The sequence below is a fragment of the Euprymna scolopes genome, chromosome 8 (assembly GCF_053919585.1).
Source record: "Euprymna scolopes isolate OS-2025 chromosome 8, ASM5391958v1, whole genome shotgun sequence".
Lineage (NCBI taxonomy): Eukaryota > Metazoa > Mollusca > Cephalopoda > Sepiida > Sepiolidae > Euprymna > Euprymna scolopes.
This window is the reverse complement of record NC_136489.1, coordinates 144,476,332-144,495,543: the sequence shown is the minus strand read 5'-3', so window position 1 is coordinate 144,495,543 and position 19,212 is coordinate 144,476,332. Positions and strand designations below refer to the sequence as shown.

General features: G+C 34.6%; 1 protein-coding gene across 2 annotated transcripts in view; it reads right to left on the bottom strand.

The window, feature by feature from the left end:
- LOC145283809 (uncharacterized) overlaps positions 1-17,757 on the bottom strand; it is a 111,887-nt gene extending 94,130 nt beyond the window's left edge. For both annotated transcript variants that reach the window (XM_080132893.1, XM_080132894.1), the window contains exon 1: positions 16,336-17,757. In XM_080132893.1, the coding sequence (XP_079989019.1) occupies positions 16,336-17,071 (736 nt within the window). In that variant the 5' untranslated portion in view covers positions 17,072-17,757. The remainder of the gene's footprint in view (positions 1-16,335) is intronic.
- Between the last annotated feature and the right edge of the window lie 1,455 nt (positions 17,758-19,212).

Sequence of the window (19,212 nt, the reverse complement as noted above, 5' to 3'; positions counted from 1 at the left end):
TCTATACACACGGGCAACGCCGGGCTGAAATGTTAGTATAAAAGTGAACGTGCCTGTGTACGTGTCTGTGTATCTGTGTACATTTCACTACGCAATAACTCTGTCAATTTTCAGTCTACAGACTCGAAATTTGATATAGAGAGTATTGAGATTTGGAAAAATCTTTGTGATCGGTTTTCGGCCAGAAATTTGGCTGGTAAGGGGTCAAAGTTCAACAATTTGACCTTTGAGACCTCTAGCAAACGCCTCCGCCAATTTTGAAATTGAAATTTTAGATATAAGTTCCTTGGACTAACTTATTAACTTGATTTGAGCCCAAAACAATAAATGTTAAGGGGTCATAATAGGGGTAAAAGTTAAAAAAAATTGACCTCTGCGGTCTAAACATTTAAAATTTTACATAAAGGTTATTCAGAGATAGGGCAAGCTTTTTAATCGGTTTGGGTCGAAATTTTTTTACTTACAAATATATAAATGTATGTATGTATGTATGTATGTATGTATGTATGTATGTATGTAATTGTTATATCGTAGATTATATGAATAACAAGTCATTACTGGGGTTGTACAGAAAGGGTTTATTTAGGTAAAAAGGTACACACATTTCTAAGCGTCCATTGACAGCTTAGTACTAAATTCTGTCTCCCACGTGAGGAGAGTTTGTTTGTCTTTTTATAGACGTAACAGTCCATTCATTTGAGGGGTGTTGGATCAGTCCATTATATCACCTTCCTCCCAAGCTAAATTCTTCCCTAGAATTTCGCTTCACCATTTTTTTCTTTTTTGACTTTGTCCAAAAAATTCAGTTTTTTTTCTTTTTCTTTAACTTCTCCTTAAAATTTGCGTTTGCGAATTTTTTGATTTCGGAGAGTGACTTGTATTTTCAGTTACTGGTGCTTCCTTTTTTGGAGGCTCTATGTGAAAAATGTCATACAGTACTTCAATCGGTACTTCATTGTTTTTAACTATTTCAATATATCGGGGTCTGAGTTGGTTTATATGTTTTTTGTAGGAAAATGTCTGACCTTTTATAATGTAGACCATTCTTCCAATTCTTTTTGAGATTATGCCTTCTTCCCAAAAACTCTTCCCTGCCCGATAATTGTTGAAAAAAACTTTATCCCCGTCCTTGTATATCTTGTATCGTACATTATCTTTTACACCTTTTTTTTTTTACTTTTTTACTCAGAATTAACCGGTCGAACACAGAGCGCACTTTTCTGGCAAACATTATTTCCACTTGGGATAAATTTGCATTTGTATTCGGATTAGGCGTTATCCTGTACACTGCTAAAAATTTCTGAAGACTTTTTGTAACAGAAATGTGTAAGGAAAAATTCAAGATGGCGCCCGACTCTCTCTTTAACACGGTAAGTTCAGGAAAAGATGTTATAAATGTTGCAGCAATTCAATAATCTTTTTACACCGGTTCTGCACGGATTCCAACAACGGTAAAATATCCTCACACGGCACAAGAAGCAACAGCCACACGATTCCCCAGCCAACTCAATCGTCACTCCGAGAATTCGTGTGATTTTGCGAGACATCATACTTTACAAAAGACGGCGGCCGCCATCTTGGTCTTTCTTTTCTATTTTTGGTCGGTAACGCTGAGCTGGTCTCGAGGTAAGTCTTTTTCCCCTCATCCCTCTTTCCCACGTACCCACACAACACGCAAACACGCGGGCGCTTATCTCCTGGATGCACGTTACACTCCCCCCTGATCTGATAATCACATAGAGAGCACTGGGGGGCCTTTTAGTGCGTGTGCTTCTGCGAAGAGGTACATTCACTGTTTCAGATTCGGGCTCTGGATCTGGTTCTGCCTCATCAGATGAAGTATCGCTATCAGTCTCTGGAGGGGGCTCACTGAATCCGTGCATCGGCAGCTCATCGCTAGACGCTTCACTGCTTTCTTCTGTAGTTGTGTGACGCACCTCGGTAGCTGGGCGAAGATCTCGCACATTTCGTGGGGTTCCATCGACCAAAACAGGCTGCTGGCTAATCACTCCAGATATTTGTCCTCGCTTAAACTTGTCGGTGCACCGATTTCCTGGAGGCCGCACCCACACTGGATCTCCCACTTCATATCTGTTATATGTTCCCTTGTCGGTTGGCTGCGTAGTGTTGATTCCCTTCACTCCGACTCGGTACGTGTAAATAGCATTTGCAGGTGCGGTTGAAGGGGACGTCCCGTCCTTTGGCGTAATGTTGTACCAATATGTGGCTTCCGCAATAGTACATCGCTTCCTGGCAGCAATTCTCTTGATGCTGCGATGGCTTCTTTCAGCAATGCCATTTCCTGACGGCACATGCGCACATCGCAACCGTAGTCGGACGCCCCACTCATCTAACAACTGCCGAACTTGCTGGCTACAAAACGCTGCATCATTGTCTGTCAGGAGCTCTTCCGGCGCACCTCGCTCCAAGAAAATGGATGATAGGTGGCGAACAACATTTGCTGAATCCTGTCTGGTCATCTGCCGCCACATCGCAAATCTCGTAGGCCCGCAATCAATGAGAGTTAGAAAGGGCTTGCCACTGTAATGGGTAATATCCATGGCCAGCCGCTGCCACACACTCTCAACTTCCAAGCGACCCTTCTGCCATCGCTCTGGTGCAGGATCAATAGACTGGCAAGCCTCACAATTTCTGACGATCTGTCTGACATCCATCTTGGTCACTGCTGGGTATGCACGCCTCACAAAATAAAGGGTTCTCTTGATACCCGGATGTCCGCTCTGTGCATGAATTTTTTGTATTTGACATGGGTCGATTGCAACTGCACAAGATCGAGCAGTAATCTCCATTCCCATCTTCGCGGTTTCATACCATTTGTGAGGTACACGGGTCAGTTGGTCAGCACGATTACAATGTGATGGCACCAGAGTGACGCTCAGTGATAGCCCATACTCAGATACCATGTTTTTTAGCGTGTCTAGCCTTCTCCGTATTAACATTTCGCTTGCTGCCTTGGTACGGATTCGTGTCCGTCCTGAAAGTGTGTCAGACACCCAGTGGTAGACACAGAGAGAATATGTGTACAAGGTCAACTTCTTAGACTGCCACTGCAGGGCCAGATTTACCCCCTTTACAACAGCGTCCAGCTCTGCCAGGTTGATATGCTGAGAATCTGTTACGGGCCGCAGCCAACACGCATCCTCGAACACGTTTCCTACTTGCTCCAACGATACTCCCAACGCCAAAGAACTGGCATCAACCCACACACCTACGTTGTCTCCGTTAACACACCACCGCCCACAGGCAGGGTCCTTCTTGTTCACTCTCTCCAGTGTCTCTTTAATCATCAGAGTTAGTAGGACATCATCGGATATGTCATCCCAACCTGTGGTTGTTAAATTTGCTCTGCGTTTAATCACACCAACAGCTGCGCGGAGCCAGCCACAGACCGGTAAGTGACCAACAAGTTTTCCACACCAAGAAAAAACGGTCCGCCTTGTAACGAGGTTGGAGATGCTTGGAATTTCACTGCCACGCCTCCATTGTAGGGTGCCATCTTCTTCATAAACATCCAATCCCAATACACGTGCTCCTTCCCTTAAACGTTCGGGATTCTTGCATTCCAGACCAAACTGAGCCAGCTTTTCTTTGACACACGACGCAGACTGTACATCTTCATTGACGTATACGTCATCAATGTAAGCTGACGTTGAGTCCCTCATGGGCTTTTCTTGGGACAATACTGTGTTGACAATAGTCTTCTTGATCTGTGGTGCCACATTTAGGCCAAAGCCAAGGCGTGTAAGGCAGTACCTCTGCCCCTGGAACCAAACTGTCTGGAACGGCCACAACGTCTCATCAACCCGCACCTGTAAATAGTCTTTTCGCAAATCCAATATCGAGACATTAGTGCCTTTCTGACGCCATTCCCTCAACTTACTGGCGCATACGTCAGCATCGGCAGTGTAGGCATCAATATGCTTGTTAAGCCGGGCCGTACTTTCGACTTGTTATGCTGGACTACTGCCATCAAGGGTATTAGACCCTTGGGGGGCCCAAGCTTGTCCTCAGGGTAGGGGATTAACCAGCCATCTTGGACCCACGCCTTTAGTTCCCTTTCGTATTCTGCTCGGGCCTCACTGGGTATAGGGTACTCTGCAACCCCATTCTTGAGTTTAGTCGGTGCCATTCCCTCGGTCCACTTCCAAGATGCAATCCAGGCCCTCTTGCGCGAGTCGTAGTCCACTGTAAAATCCGGCCGATCGATATGGAGCGCTGCACACACTGGGGCCTCCAAGAATCGCACCTTTCCATCCCGATGAATTGCGACTCCCCCCAGCGCCTTGATGGCATCGTATCCGAGCAACAGGTCAAACCCCAGGAGATTTCCTTGGGTTACGAGCACATTGATCTTAGTGGCTGCACCGGTGTCCGTGTAGATCTTGACAGTTCCAGCTCCACAGCATGTCTGGGTCTCGCCTCCTATCGTGGTGACTTTGATCTTCCTCTTAGTCCAACTTGGACACAGCCTGGCGCTCACTACAAACAGCCTGAGTCGAGAAGTGCTGAGCAGGGTATCCTGTTTACGTAGACGGTCATCACTGGTTGCGCCTTGTTCAAATTTTGCTCGGGGAGCAGGGCGGCGCTGATGTCCTCTCCCCTGATACGTTTCCCGCACAGTTTTGGGCTAGATGCCCCAAACCGACACACTTAAAACAGCGCACACGCCCCCTGTTGGTGCAATTCCTTGCAAAATGTCCGCGTCGGCCGCAGCGAAAACATTTCCCATTGCTTGCAGGGTTCTGATTCGGAATCTCCCGAGCGCCAATCTGGCCTGTCTGTGTCGCCATCACAACTGGTTCCCCCAGGTCCTCCTCATCTTTGATAATGTCTCGAGCACGTTCCATCAAGTGTTCCATGGTCGTTGTTGAAACGCTGGTTGAGGCTCTCAGTAGCTGCTTCACCCGAGTGGGAAGGCCCGCCACAAACGCGTACGCGAGCGTCCGCTCCGACACCCCTCCACCGAACAGAACTGCGAGTTTCTTTAACTCAGCGAAGAAAACGTCCACGCTTTCCTCCGGTAGAAGTTTTCGGGAAGCAAATTTTTAATAGGCCGTACAAGGATCCATGGCAAATGCTTTGTACAGCGCAGCTTTAATTGCGGTGACATCTCCCTTTTCGGCAGCACTGAGTTGCTGATATACACTCAAGGCACCCCCAGCCAATCTCAGGGGAATCACAGTGTGTACCCTTTTCACCTCACAAAGGTCGCACGTCAGCTCGACCCTTTCAACCCAGTCGACGATGGACGTGGACCCGTCAAACTAGGGTATGAGCTTTAAGTCAAATTTCGACTCGGTCATAGTCCTAGAGGCCAAATGGCCGAAATAGCTTGTAACAGAAATGTGTAAGGAAAAATTCAAGATGGCGCCCGACTCTCTCTTTAACACGGTAAGTTCAGGAAAAGATGTTATAAATGTTGCAGCAATTCAATAATCTTTTTACACCGGTTCTGCACGGATTCCAACAACGGTAAAATATACTCACACGGCACAAGAAGCAACAGCCACACGATTCCCCAGCCAACTCAATCGTCACTCCCGACGTCTTTCCCCTCACCCGCTTTTATCGTCGTTCTAGGCCGGTTAAATTTGCATATTTCGAGAATTAGTGTGACTTTGCGAGGCATCATACTTTACAAAGACGGCTGCCGCCATCTTGGTCTTTCTTTTCTATTTTTGGTCGATAACGCTGAGCTGGTCTCGAGGTAAGTCTTTTTCCCCTCATCCGTCTCTCCCACGTACCCACACAACACGCAAACACGCGGGCGCTTATCTCCTGGATGCACGTTACACTTTTTTCTTCAGTTATCGTTCTTTTTTAACGCTCGTTTAAAAGTATCGACAAATCTTTCAGCTTGTCCGTTAGATCGAGAGCTAAAAGTTGGTGTTGTGATATTCTCTATGGCCAGTGACTCACAGTAGATCTTAAATTCTTGATCTTTGAACATGGTGCCATTACCACTAACAATTGTTTTTGGTACGCCAAAACGCCCAAATACCTCGTCCAACACCTTTATTGTGTTTGCCGCTGTAGGATGTTTGAATTTAAAAATTTCTGGCCATTTCGACATGCTATCTACTATTACCAGGTAATAATATCCTTTTAGAGGTCCTGCGTAATCTATATGGATCCGCGTCCATGGTATATCTGTTTTAGGCCAAGGTTGCGTCTTAGTGGGCGGCGCTTTTGTTGCTAGTTGGCAACCCTTAATTTTATCATTTTTTCTATGTCCTGATCCATTCCAGGCCAGTACGTATATGCTCTCATTAGTGCTTTCATTCTGGAGATTCCAGGATGTCCCATGTGGAATTCTTTTAAAATTCTCTTCTGTAATACTTGAGGTATTACAACTCTATCTACGTACATTAGAGTTTCATCGCACTTTGAAAATGGAAAAACTGTTAATCCTTTCCTCTTCTTTTCTTTTTGTCCCACTTGTTTTTATATCTTGTTAATGCATTCATCTGTTCTTGCTGCTTTCTTTATTTCCTCAAGTGTTACCGGAAGTTCCCTAACAGTATTTATTAATATATCTGTTAGTTCATTTTCTTCTTTTAGTGCAGCTATAACAGTTTCTTCAAGTAATTCAGTTTTATTTGGGATCAACCTGGACAAACCCATCTGCGTGTGCAATTTTGCTGGATGCTAGGTGTTTCATTTTAAAATTGTAGTTTAACAGAATCATGCTCCATCTTTGTAACCTATTAGCCGTATGAGTAGGAACTCCTTTTTTGGAACCAAAAATCGATAACAAAGGTTTGTGGTTCGTTTCCAAGATAAAAAATCTTCCATGGATGAACCTATGAAATTTCCTCATGGCGTATACAATTGCCAGACCTTCTTTTTCTATCTGACTATAATTTTTTTTCTGCGGGTAGCACAACCCTTGAGGCATGAATAATTGGTTTAGTCGATCCATCTTTGAGTCTGTGTAGTAGCACAGCACCTAAACCGTATTCGCTCGCATCTGCTGCTACAATTAATTCTTTTTTCGGATCGTAGTGAGCTAGTGCTAAATCCGATAACAGACATTTTTTAATCTTTAGGAATGCTTCATCACATTCTTTTGTCCAGAGCCATTTTTTATTCTTTTTCAAAAATTCGTTTAAAGGTGCTCTTAGTTCATGCATATTCGGAATATAAGAATTATAATAATTTGCTAGTCCCAAAAATGACTGTAGCTGCACTATATTTTCTGGTCTAGGCATGTTTTTGATTGCTTCAGTCCTATTAGGATTAGGTTTTCTACCATTTCGATCAATCACTTGTCCCAAATATTCAATTTTGTCCATCCCAAAATTACATTTTTCGAGAGCCACTTTCAATCCATAGTTTGATATTCTCTCGAATACTTTGCCAATGTGGATTTTATGCTCTTCCACATTTTTACTTCTTATATGTCATCTAGATAAGCCATAGCAAACTCCAAACCTGCTAGCATTGTATCCATAATTTGCTGGAACAAATTTGGGGCTACTTTTAAACCAAAAGGCAAACGTTTTAGTGAAAATAGTCCTTTATGGGTATTTAATGTCAGGTACTTAGCACAATCTTCCTGGACTTTTACTTGCCAATACGCTTCAGACAAATCAATTTTTGTAAAATTTTTTCCTCCGCTTAACTTCGAAAAAATTTCCTCTGGGGTAGGAAGCGGGTAGTTATGCCCCTTGAGACAATCATTTAGACCTGTCGAAAAGTCCGCGCATACCCTGATTTTATTATTTTTCTTCTTAACGTAAACCGTGGGTGAAGCCCATTCAGAGTAGTCCACTTTTTCTATTACTCCAATATCTTGAAGTCTCTTTAATTCTTTCTCTATAGTTTCTAATGCTGAATATGGAACCTTTCTTTTGGGTTTGAAAACTGGTTTAGCTTCGTCCTTTAGTTCAAATTTCACCTCCGTTTTCGTGCAGCAACCCAAACCTTCAGAGAATACCTCTTTAAAGTCTTTTTTTTTAATTCGTCAATAAACTTTCCTGGTAGTTTAGAATTTTCTAAACCCGCCAGACTTACTTTATTGCAAAATGAGCTTATGGGTTTTCCCCATAAATTAAAAAGAATCATTAAGTCTATACCGAACAAATTAGAATTTTTCCCCGGTACGACATATAACTTGGTTTTCACAGCATTGTCTTTTAGAGACACATTGGTAAAAAATTCACCCTTAAATTTTAGTTTATTTGCAGACACACTTCTGGCATTTTTTTTTGTATTTTGTAACTTTGGAAACCCAATTTTCTTCCAAGTTACTTCGTCAATTATACTTATGTCGCTTCCCGTATCTAGAAGACAGTTCACATTACAGCCATTAATTTTAATTTCAATATATTTTCTTTTATCACACCTAGACTCATTTTTAGAACCAATGGTCTTTATTTCTGCTTTTCGGTATTTTCCTTTCCTGCATACCGTTGATTTATGGCCTTTTTTTAATTACATTTGTTACATATTTTGTATTTAAAGTAACAATCTTTAGTGAAGTGGTTTTTCCCCCACATGTCTTACAGGATTTTTCGTGTACACATTTCATCACCCTTTCCATTTTTTTCCCATATTTTTTTCTTCAAAATGTTTTCCTTCGATGCTTGTATTGTCCTGCTTTAAATTTAACAGTTTCTGACACTCTTCCGTAACTTTTTGTAACGTTATTTCTGTGTCTTGGTTCATAATGGATAATATCCTTGAACGAATATCCTTATCTTTAGAGGCTGTTAAACCTTGCACAAAGATTAGACTTTTAAACATATCCTCTTTGAGGTCTTTTAAATAAAAGGATTCACAATGAGCATTCACTTTCCCTGCATAAGTAATAAAATCTTCGTCCTCCTGCTTCGTGATATTTAAACATTTATAACGTGCATAGAATAGACTATCTCGTTCACTGAAAATGTTTGACAATATTTTTATTGTTTCACTAAAAGAAATCTATTCAGGTTTCTTTGGCAGGATAAAATTCGTATACTTTGTCTTTTCCTGAGATCCAAGTTTTTGAAGAAGAAGGATAATCTTCTCTTCGTCTGTCCAAGACTGACATCTCTTAGCAAAAATATTTTCGTATCTCCGAAAATATGCCGGAAAAGTTAACCCATTTGTCGGCTCGTATACAAATTCGGATAAAGAATTTGCTACTCCTTCAGGAGTGAAACGACAGTCTTTCTGCTGTGTTAAAATACTCAGTAGTATTTCGCTTTGCTTAAATTGTTGTTGCTGAAGTAATTCCATTTGCTTTTGTTGTGCAAACAATGCCGATTGCATAGTTCTAGTGAATTCCGCTAATTGCTCCATGTTCAAAAAAAATTTTTTTTTTTACAAAACCACACAATTAAACAAAAGATTAACTCAAATGTCCTATAAATTCAATGAATTAAAAGCACAATTTCCTTCCGAAGAGAAAAAAAATACTTCCAGCCGAATAAAACTTGAAATGGACACTTCTTTTTTTTTTTTAAATGTTCTTTTCAAAAAAATGTTCGCTTCAAAATGTCAATTTCTCTCTTTTTTTTTAAGGACCGTAACAGACTGAAACACTTACTTTTTAAATGTTGGCTCTGTCGAAGTTTTTTTTCTTCTTCCTTCTTTGGATTTCTTTTGTTTTCTGCTCGTTAATCGTCTTGTGTGCTTTTTCCTTCGCTTTGTTTTTTTAGTGAGTTTCGTTCGAATTCTTCGTCGCCAGTTGTTATATCGTAGATTATATGAATAACAAGTCATTACTGGGGTTGTACAGAAAGGGTTTATTTAGGTAAAACGGTACACACATTTCTAAGCGTCCATTGACAGCTTAGTACTAAATTCTGTCTCCCACGTGAGGAGAATTTGCTTGTCTTTTTATAGACGTAACAGTCCATTCATTTGAGGGTTGTTGGATCAGTCCATTATATCAGTATGTTTGCATGTCTGCCTAAAACATTTGACAGAGGCAACGGATTTTTATAAGATCAGTATCATTTTGAAATTCGACCTTTCAGGCGAAAAATACCGAAAAATTTGCTATAAACATTAATATCTTCACCTTCAACTGGCGTTTTTCTACAGGGTGGCCGCTTTTTTCGCCGATATTTTTGCAAGTCATCCTCTCCTTTCGATTGTCTAACCTTAAGTTAAACCTACGTCACTTCCGGTTTGGAGGTGGCCGTTACAGCAAAGACGCCAAGTTTTTCCTCCTTTGCGGTAAGGGTTCGAACCTGCCTTCCTACTACCACTTTTTTTTTTAACTTACAACTCCAAACACCCGGGCAACGCCGGGCTGAAATACTAGTAGAAGTGGACCTCTCTGTCTGTCTGTCTGTCTGTGTGTGTGTGTGTGTCTGTGTGTCTGTGTGTCTGTGTACATTTCCCTACGCAATATCTGTCAATTTTCAGTCTACAGACTCGAAATTTTATATACAGGGTATTGAGATTTGGGAAAATCTTTGTAATCCATGTTCGGCCAGAAATTTGGCTGTTAAGGAGTCAAAGTTCAATTCTAGCAAACGCCCCCGCCAATTTTGGGTAAAACAATTGAAATTTTATATATAGGTTCCTTGGACATGGATCAAACTTAATAACTTGATTTGAGCCCAAAACAATAAATGTTAAGGGGGCATAATAGGGGTCAAATTAATTATTTTTTTACCTCTGTGGTCTTTACCAAATTACTCAGACAATTTCTGGTCTAAACATTTGAAATTTTACATAAAGGTTATTCAGAGCTAGGGCAAGCTTTTTAATCGGTTTGGGTCGAAAATTTGAGCTATCAATATATAAATGTATTTATGTATGTTTGCATCTTTGCCTAAAATTTTCGACAGAGCCGACGGATTTTTACAAAATCAGTATCGTTTGAAGATCGACCCTTCAGACGAAAAATACCGAAAAATTGACGAAAAGCATTACTATATTCACCCTCAACTAGGCACTTTTCTACAGGGAGGGGTCGCTTTTTTCGCCAATATTGTCGATTGTCTAGCCTTAATTTAAACCTACGTCACTTCCGATTTGACGGTGGTCATAAAAGCCATGACGTCACGCTTTTTCACATTCTTTTCCTCCTTCACGGTACGGGTTCGAGGCTGCCTTCCTACTACCACTTTTTTTTTACCCAACGCACACCTCCAAACACCTGGGCAACACTGGGCACCCATGCTAGTACACACACACACACACGCACACACACACACACACACACACATATATATATATATATATAATCAACTTAAAATATTTTAATCCGTATGTTTATTGTATAATAGAAATTAATTGACATCAAAATATTAGTGCATGCAGTTAGTTTAAATAATATACGATTCTCATAAAATATCGACTTATTATTGTTATTCTTAGGAAGTTTGTTTAATTTTTAGGGAACACATGTTTATTTTTAAATGAAAGTTTAACGTAATGAAATGAAGGTTAATATTTCTTTATGACTTTGTCACTACTGACTAAATTTCTTATTTAATATATTTTGAAAGTTAGAAAATATTTTAAAAAGTATTCAACTTATAGAGGAGTGTTTATTAGCTATGGATATTTCATATTTATTTCGCTGTTTAAACTGCCGCAATGACGATTTTAAACGGTTAAACGATTTTGGTTAACGACCAATAAATAGCGATTGGAGTCCAATTTTATATTAAACACATATAAAATTGAACTTGTGGATTATTTACTTTCATATAAAATTGAACTTGTGGATTATTTACTTTCACATAAAATTGAACTTGTGGATTATTTACTTTCATATAAAATTGAACTTGTGGATTATTTACTTTCATATAAAATTGAACTTGTGGATTATTTATTTTCATATAAAATTGAACTTGTGGATTATTTATTTTCATATAAAATTGAACTTGTGGATTATTTACTTTCATATAAAATTGAACTTGTGGATTATTTACTTTCACATAAAATTGAACTTGTGGATTATTTACTTTCATATAAAATTGAACTTGTGGATTATTTACTTTCATATAAAATTGAACTTGTAGATTATTTATTTTCATATAAAATTGAACTTGTGGATTATTTACTTTCATATAAAATTGAACTTGTGGATTATTTACTTTCATATAAAATTGAACTTGTGGATTATTTACTTTCATATAAAATTGAACTTGTGGATTATTTACTTTCATATAAAATTGAACTTGTGGATTATTTACTTTCATATAAAATTGAACTTGTGGATTATTTACTTTCATATAAAATTGAACTTGTGGATTATTTACTTTCATATAAAATTGAACTTGTGGATTATTTACTTTCATATAAAATTGAACTTGTGGATTATTTACTTTCATATAAAATTGAACTTGTGGATTATTTACTTTCATATAAAATTGAACTTGTGGATTATTTACTTTCATATAAAATTGAACTTGTGGATTATTTACTTTCATATAAAATTGAACTTGTGGATTATTTACTTTCATATAAAATTGAACTTGTGGATTATTTACTTTCATATAAAATTGAACTTGTGGATTATTTACTTTCATATAAAATTGAACTTGTGGATTATTTACTTTCATATAAAATTGAACTTGTGGATTATTTACTTTCATATAAAATTGAACTTGTGGATTATTTACTTTCATATAAAATTGAACTTGTGGATTATTTACTTTCATATAAAATTGAACTTGTGGATTATTTACTTTCATATAAAATTGAACTTGTGGATTATTTACTTTCACATAAAATTGAACTTGTGGATTATTTACTTTCATATAAAATTGAACTTGTGGATTATTTACTTTCATATAAAATTGAACTTGTGGATTATTTACTTTCATATAAAATTGAACTTGTGGATTATTTACTTTCACATAAAATTGAACTTGTGGATTATTTACTTTCATATAAAATTGAACTTGTGGATTATTTACTTTCATATAAAATTGAACTTGTAGATTATTTACTTTCATATAAAATTGAACTTGTGGATTATTTACTTTCATATAAAATTGAACTTGTAGATTATTTACTTTCATATAAAATTGAACTTGTGGATTATTTACTTTCACATAAAATTGAACTTGTGGATTATTTATTTTCATATAAAATTGAACTTGTGGATTATTTACTTTCATATAAAATTGAACTTGTGGATTATTTACTTTCATATAAAATTGAACTTGTGGATTATTTACTTTCACATAAAATTGAACTTGTGGATTATTTACTTTCACATAAAATTGAACTTGTGGATTATTTACTTTCACATAAAATTGAACTTGTGGATTATTTATTTTCACATAAAATTGAACTTGTAGATTATTTACTTTCATATAAAATTGAACTTGTGGATTATTTACTTTCATATAAAATTGAACTTGTGGATTATTTACTTTCATATAAAATTGAACTTGTGGATTATTTACTTTCATATAAAATTGAACTTGTTGATTATTTACTTTCACATAAAATTGAACTTGTGGATTATTTACTTTCATATAAAATTGAACTTGTGGATTATTTACTTTCATATAAAATTGAACTTGTAGATTATTTACTTTCATATAAAATTGAACTTGTGGATTATTTACTTTCATATAAAATTGAACTTGTGGATTATTTACTTTCATATAAAATTGAACTTGTGGATTATTTACTTTCACATAAAATTGAACTTGTGGATTATTTACTTTCATATAAAATTGAACTTGTGGATTATTTACTTTCATATAAAATTGAACTTGTGGATTATTTACTTTCATATAAAATTGAACTTGTGGATTATTTACTTTCATATAAAATTGAACTTGTAGATTATTTACTTTCATATAAAATTGAACTTGTGGATTATTTACTTTCATATAAAATTGAACTTGTGGATTATTTACTTTCATATAAAATTGAACTTGTGGATTATTTACTTTCATATAAAATTGAACTTGTGGATTATTTACTTTCACATAAAATTGAACTTGTGGATTATTTACTTTCATATAAAATTGAACTTGTGGATTATTTACTTTCATATAAAATTGAACTTGTGGATTATTTACTTTCACATAAAATTGAACTTGTGGATTATTTACTTTCATATAAAATTGAACTTGTGGATTATTTACTTTCACATAAAATTGAACTTGTGGATTATTTACTTTCATATAAAATTGAACTTGTGGATTATTTACTTTCATATAAAATTGAACTTGTAGATTATTTACTTTCATATAAAATTGAACTTGTGGATTATTTACTTTCATATAAAATTGAACTTGTGGATTATTTACTTTCATATAAAATTGAACTTGTGGATTATTTACTTTCATATAAAATTGAACTTGTGGATTATTTACTTTCATATAAAATTGAACTTGTGGATTATTTACTTTCACATAAAATTGAACTTGTGGATTATTTACTTTCATATAAAATTGAACTTGTGGATTATTTACTTTCATATAAAATTGAACTTGTGGATTATTTACTTTCATATAAAATTGAACTTGTGGATTATTTACTTTCATATAAAATTGAACTTGTGGATTATTTACTTTCACATAAAATTGAACTTGTTGATTATTTACTTTCATATAAAATTGAACTTGTGGATTATTTACTTTCATATAAAATTGAACTTGTAGATTATTTATTTTCACATAAAATTGAACTTGTGGATTATTTACTTTCATATAAAATTGAACTTGTGGATTATTTACTTTCATATAAAATTGAACTTGTGGATTATTTACTTTCACATAAAATTGAACTTGTAGATTATTTATTTTCACATAAAATTGAACTTGTGGATTATTTACTTTCATATAAAATTGAACTTGTGGATTATTTACTTTCATATAAAATTGAACTTGTGGATTATTTACTTTCATATAAAATTGAACTTGTAGATTATTTACTTTCATATAAAATTGAACTTGTGGATTATTTACTTTCATATAAAATTGAACTTGTGGATTATTTACTTTCATATAAAATTGAACTTGTGGATTATTTACTTTCACATAAAATTGAACTTGTGGATTATTTACTTTCATATAAAATTGAACTTGTGGATTATTTACTTTCATATAAAATTGAACTTGTAGATTATTTACTTTCATATAAAATTGAACTTGTGGATTATTTACTTTCATATAAAATTGAACTTGTGGATTATTTACTTTCATATAAAATTGAACTTGTGGATTATTTACTTTCACATAAAATTGAACTTGTGGATTATTTACTTTCATATAAAATTGAACTTGTGGATTATTTACTTTCATATAAAATTGAACTTGTGGATTATTTACTTTCATATAAAATTGAACTTGTGGATTATTTACTTTCATATAAAATTGAACTTGTAGATTATTTACTTTCATATAAAATTGAACTTGTGGATTATTTACTTTCATATAAAATTGAACTTGTGGATTATTTACTTTCATATAAAATTGAACTTGTGGATTATTTACTTTCACATAAAATTGAACTTGTGGATTATTTACTTTCATATAAAATTGAACTTGTGGATTATTTACTTTCATATAAAATTGAACTTGTGGATTATTTACTTTCACATAAAATTGAACTTGTGGATTATTTACTTTCATATAAAATTGAACTTGTGGATTATTTACTTTCATATAAAATTGAACTTGTGGATTATTTACTTTCATATAAAATTGAACTTGTGGATTATTTACTTTCACATAAAATTGAACTTGTGGATTATTTACTTTCATATAAAATTGAACTTGTGGATTATTTACTTTCATATAAAATTGAACTTGTGGATTATTTACTTTCATATAAAATTGAACTTGTGGATTATTTACTTTCATATAAAATTGAACTTGTGGATTATTTACTTTCACATAAAATTGAACTTGTGGATTATTTACTTTCATATAAAATTGAACTTGTGGATTATTTACTTTCACATAAAATTGAACTTGTGGATTATTTACTTTCATATAAAATTGAACTTGTGGATTATTTACTTTCACATAAAATTGAACTTGTGGATTATTTACTTTCATATAAAATTGAACTTGTGGATTATTTACTTTCATATAAAATTGAACTTGTGGATTATTTACTTTCACATAAAATTGAACTTGTGGATTATTTACTTTCATATAAAATTGAACTTGTGGATTATTTACTTTCATATAAAATTGAACTTGTGGATTATTTACTTTCATATAAAATTGAACTTGTGGATTATTTACTTTCATATAAAATTGAACTTGTGGATTATTTACTTTCATATAAAATTGAACTTGTGGATTATTTACTTTCATATAAAATTGAACTTGTGATACGTTTTGCCATGATGAGACAAAATTTGACTGAATAATAAAAAAGTCTTACCATCTGTTTGTTGTTCTTCTTCTTCGACTTCTTCGATTTCTTCTTCTTCTTCTTCCTCTTCTTCTTCTGCTGCTGCTACTGCTGCTGAAATATTCCCGGCATCTACGTACTCATCATCGTAGTAATAGTAGTAGTAGTAGTGATAATATTGATCTTGTATCATTGCACCTTCTTCAGCCGCATCAGATTTATCTGACAACTTTTTGAAATCTGAGGTCATTGTTTTATTCGCAATCCGACGCGAAATATTATGTAGATATCTATTAATGCTTAGCTGAACTACGTCTTGCTTACGGATTGTCTTGATCCGCCTAACCAGCTTCCTTTTCTCTCTAGCCTTCTGATTTGACCTTTCACTCATGTCCTCTTTCATCAGACTTATCCCATGAAATAATTCCTTTGCCGTCTGCATTTGTTTGCTGTCTTTTTTCAAAGAAATCGCGGTTGTGTATTCGTTTGTTTCATTTAATAGGATTTTGAGATTGATTGTTTTTGAGCAGTCATCTTCATCTGAACCAGACCAAACACAAACTTTAGCCGATAAAGAAAAAACGCTATTTATTGGACACGACTTGATATAGGTGACCTGTCCTTCCACGCACCTGAAATATGTGCTACAATCCCTCGGCAGTCGAATCCAAACTGCGAATCTTGTTCGCGGACATAACATCGAAGATACAAGAGAACATAGCCAAATTATTAAGCAATTGGTAGAAAAGAAAAGTTTAGAAACCATTTTTTTTATTATTTTACGTTTTAACCACCGAAGATATTATTTATTTTATGATAAAGAAATTTTCTATATTTATCTTATTAAAACTGTTGCTTTATTATTAAATGCTTGTAGTCAATCGGATTGTCAAGTTATACTTGCAAAGTTTTGTTTGATTTTAAGTTAAATGAGTGCGATGTTTTGAATTATTTAAAACAAAATTCTGAAATAGTAAAATAGTAATCTAACTAATAATTCTATTCTTTACAATTATTTAAAAATATATCTTGTTCATTGCATGTTAAATAATCTTGATGCAATTTTATCGGGCAAATAAATCTAAACAACTATTTTCATATATGATGTTTACAATTTCATATTTTAAAAAGTAAACGCTTTAATTTACGCCAGCTCTCACTGTATGTCGAGTAAATATTAAAGTTAGTAGTCAAAGTTCAAACAAAGTAAACTGAAATAAACATTTAGAAATTTGTTTTATAAAAAATGATATATTTTTTATGCTTTGATGGGCAAGTCCATTGTTTGACTTCCGATTGGTTGCTAATCCCTGAGTTTATAATCTGCACATAAGTATTGCTTGATTCTAGTAAGAATGTTCCTACAAAGCAATTAGTCCACTTATGTCGATAAGTGTCAGATTGAATTCACAATATCGACAAAAATAAATGGTGCAATAGTTTTTGATTAAATAAAGATAAATTAACAATTGTTTTGATAAAATTATTCTCTTGAAACAACGAAGTCTGTAATTCTCTACGAACTAATTACTATACGCAATCGAACTTAAAACAATGAATGCGAAATTTAGACAGGAGTCAGATAAAATCAAATTTTTATTATGAAATTATCGTTTAAATGTTAATATGACAATTAGATGACTAATCCAAATCCATAAAATGTTAAATTTATTGATTGAACTGAGCTGCTATATTTTCTTATCTTTTTAGGGAAACATCAATTAGATTCTGTCATTTTTTTATGTTTACATTAAGATGTAGGATAATATTTATCAATCGTTTACAAAAAATTGTATAATTTGGAAGAAATCCCCAAAATGAAAATATTACACTTAGAAATAGAACCCAGTATAAAATAGTTATTACAATCTTTGGTGATTTATCAACTATTCCTGTCAGATTTGTAGCCAACATTTACCGAATGTAAAATAATGATTTCCTTCTTAATAATCTAATATCAAAGATGGAAAGTTATATAAAAATCATAACGATTGATAACCTTGTAACAATAACAACCAGGAATTAATCTAAAAATGTAAACACATTCGTTCGTTTCTTAGAAGAAGAAGAAGAGAAAATATTATAACTCACCGAAAAAGGTTATTTATCCACAAATTGAAACTGATTCTTTTAAAATAATTTTCATTTAAGTTTCTTTTGCATTTAGTCTCTGTTGGATTTAGAGTTTTGCTTGAAACATTCAAAATGCAAATAGGAGGTACAGTTTTGAATACTTTTGTTGAAATTTCATGCCTACTATTATTGACGACCTTATGTATAAGCTTTTGAGTTTAAAATGAAAAACAATAAATATATATATTCTCTCTAAAATCTAAAAAAGAATATATATATATATATATATATATATATGTGTGTGTGTGTGTGTGTGTGTATGTGTGTGTGTGTTTGTGCGTATTCGATTATTTTGCTGATGTTAACTGATAGATATAGAATCTGCATAAGGGATGACTGTGCTGAGGGCGTTAATAACGTTATTAATAGAAGCAAGAGAGAGAGTGTCCTTTGATATAATTTCTGTGCAATGTAAACGCATGTGAAGAGACCTCTTTTTGTTTCTCCTGCAGAACTGTGAATCCTTTGTTAGGCCCCCACTTGTAACTAGAAACGTGATCTAAACTAAGCAGTGACACAGTATACAAGAATTTCTGTGAGGTTAAAGGACACACAATTCAAATGAAACGACTTGCTGGTGATATCACATGACCATGAAACGAAGCTCTGAAGTAGAAGAAATACACGTACGTCAGATTAGGATTAGATGTAAATTTATTTTGGATGTGTACTGCCCGTGTTCATTTTGAAGCGTCATTTTCTATCATTAATTTCAGTACAATTCACTTTTTACACATTTACTTTTGTGGATGTGAAGTGCTTTAGAATTGTTTC